Source organism: Brassica oleracea, chromosome C2, assembly GCF_000695525.1.
Source record: "Brassica oleracea var. oleracea cultivar TO1000 chromosome C2, BOL, whole genome shotgun sequence".
In the NCBI taxonomy this organism is placed as follows: domain Eukaryota; kingdom Viridiplantae; phylum Streptophyta; class Magnoliopsida; order Brassicales; family Brassicaceae; genus Brassica; species Brassica oleracea.
The window spans coordinates 25,767,783-25,770,438 of NC_027749.1; the positions used below are offsets into that span (position 1 = coordinate 25,767,783).

At 38.9% G+C, this 2,656-nt stretch overlaps 1 protein-coding gene across 1 annotated transcript; it reads left to right on the forward strand.

Moving 5' to 3' along the window:
• Nucleotides 1–272: 272 nt before the first annotated feature.
• On the forward strand, nt 273–1,065 carry LOC106323846. Its single transcript, XM_013761904.1, has 2 exons — nt 273–422; nt 529–1,065. The coding sequence occupies exons 1-2, from the start codon at nt 273–275 to the stop codon at nt 1,063–1,065; spliced, it is 687 nt and encodes a 228-aa protein (XP_013617358.1).
• Nucleotides 1,066–2,656: the final 1,591 nt, after the last annotated feature.

The following is a 2,656-nucleotide window of genomic DNA, read 5'->3' on the forward strand; positions in this document are numbered from 1 at the left end:
GACAAAAAAAATAATTTTCATTCCTTAAAAAAAAATAAAATGTTTAATCCAATTTTTGTTCTTGTAATCGCGTTTTTATCTGCTACTTTCTATAATTTTCTCTTTGGAGAATTCTTTCCTGAAGAAAATGTGTTTATTTTTATTTTAATGTTTTATGCATTTGTATTATTTGTAATCGCAATGTTTATCTCTGCACCTCGAATAATTAAATGAAGTAATATTTCTAATCATGTTATTTATTATTATTTGATTTTAGAAATCCAATGGCAAACATGGAGAAGCTCCAATTTCGTGCTCTAGACATCACCGGTACCAACTACATTTCATGGGTTACAACTGTCGAACTTCATCTTGAATCTCTTGGTTTATCCGATACCGTTAAAGAGAATAATACTTCAACGCCTCAAGAAAAAGCTAAATCGGTGATCTTCCTTAGAAGACACCTTGATGAAAGTATTATTTATGACTATGCCAACATGAGAGATCCTAAAGAGCTATGGAAGTCTGAAAGATCGTTTTGATCATTAGAAAGACATAAGACTTCCACTTGCTCGGGATGAATGGCATAGTCTGAGATTCCAAGATTTCGACAAAGTGATGAATTACAGTTCTGCTGTGTTAGGAATTGTGGCCAAATTGAGATGTTGTGGTGAAAAGATCACAAAATCTCAAATGCTTGAGAAGACATACACCACATTCCACAAGAGCCACATCACCCTGCAACAACAGTACAAGTTGCGGGGATATACCAACTTTTCGGAATTGATTGTGGCGCTTCTCATAGCAGAAAAGAACAACGAGTTTCTGATCAAGAATCACATGACTCGTCCAACTGGTTCTAAACCGTTTCCTGAAGCAAACGCATTAGATGCGAAGAAACCAGTCAAGGAAAATAAGGCCTTTCGGGGTCGCGGTCGTGGTCGTCAAAACTACCGTGGATGTGGACGAAAGTACAATCCACAAGATAGGAAGTCATTCCAGTGGGTCTGCTCTGAGCAATCCCCTAAGGGAAAAGAACACCAAGGAAATACCTCCCAGAAGCGAGAAGAAGCTTGTTTCAGATGAGGTACTAAGGGACATTGGTCTCGTTTATGTTGTACCCCTGCACACCTTTGTGCTCTATACAAGGAGTCCGTCAAAGGGAAAGAAAAAGAAGTAAACTTTGCGGAACATTCTGAGGGTACAACGCACCTCGATGCGTCTGACTTTGTGAATGATTTCGAGGAGACCGCTATCACGGAAGCTTAAGTGCCCATCATGTGACTCTTGAAATTCCACAATTATACCATAAATAATTGTTGTTTGTGGAATGATATCACTCAAATTACCCTAAGGAGTGATTTATACTCTCTCAAATAAGAGGTCGAGTTGTAGTACTTAGGGATCAAATTCACAGGGAGCTAGAGAACCAAATAAATCTAATCAGATTGATTTAGCTATGTTGAATTTAATGGTTTAAATGTAAATAGCAGGTTTGTGAGCAAGTTAATTGCTCGATTGATTGATTGGGGTTTGATGGAAGGATGGTTGTTAGATCTAGGGTATATATTCAGGAAATCAGGATTATAATGTTATAGATGCATAAGATGTTTGTTGGATGCACAAGAACTCAAACAATAACAATAATCTACCAGCTCTCGCATGTCTAGATTATCTATCACAAGATCTAAGATCTCAACTCTCGCATGTTGATCTGTAGAAAGTGTCAATCGACGATTTGATTGGAATGTTGATCGATACACCTTTCAGACCGTCGATCGATACAACTACCGAGTTGTCGATCGACGATCCTTCCAGCGAGCTTTACCGAGCAGGTTTGAACTATGTTCACTAGGTTCCTAGATCAACACTCGTCTTTTTCTAGGAATCCTGGCACAATATCAATTATTCAGGAGATAAACCATGCTCTCGCTTGCTCCTATTCATCCTAACATCATGGTTCTAGTTCACGACTCCAGAACACAAGCAATAAGTGCAATTGAATTGATGGACATCCTAACATCCTAACAACTTAGCAATCTATATTTGTGGCTAGTCCCTCATCCTATCTAAACCCTAAACCTAACAGGTGGATCTATTCAATCATGAAATTTGTCACAGAAAATCATAAAAAGAATAGATGAATAGAATAGATAAAAGCAATCAAGAAACCAAAGGAGTTCCAGGAGGACTCTGAAGAAATTCCTCCTTTCTCTCCTAACTAAGAACAAGAATTAAAGAAAGCTTAAAGAGCGTGTTGCCGTCAACAATGATTTATAAATAACATAAATAGGATTTCTGATCGTCCAAGGGTATTCTGGTAATTTGGGGTTGCTTCTGCGATTCAGCGGTCATAAAATATGCTCAGCCCATATTATGGCATCCCTGTCAATCGACACCAATGCTGTTTCATCGATCGACAGTCCTTCATCTCCTCGACAGCTTCCTCTTGCGAGGCAGACTGACCACTCTTCAGTAAAACGGTCATAACATCTGCTACGGGATGCTGATTGACCTCAAACCGGTGGCATTGGAAAGCTAACTCAAAGTTATATGTTTTTCAAAAGATGGGCTCAATCCAACGGTGGGAATATCTCCATCCATAGCTAGACATCTGACGCGTCTGTGCAGTTTTGCACCTCAAAAGGCTCCAAAATCACCATATTTCTCCAGAACG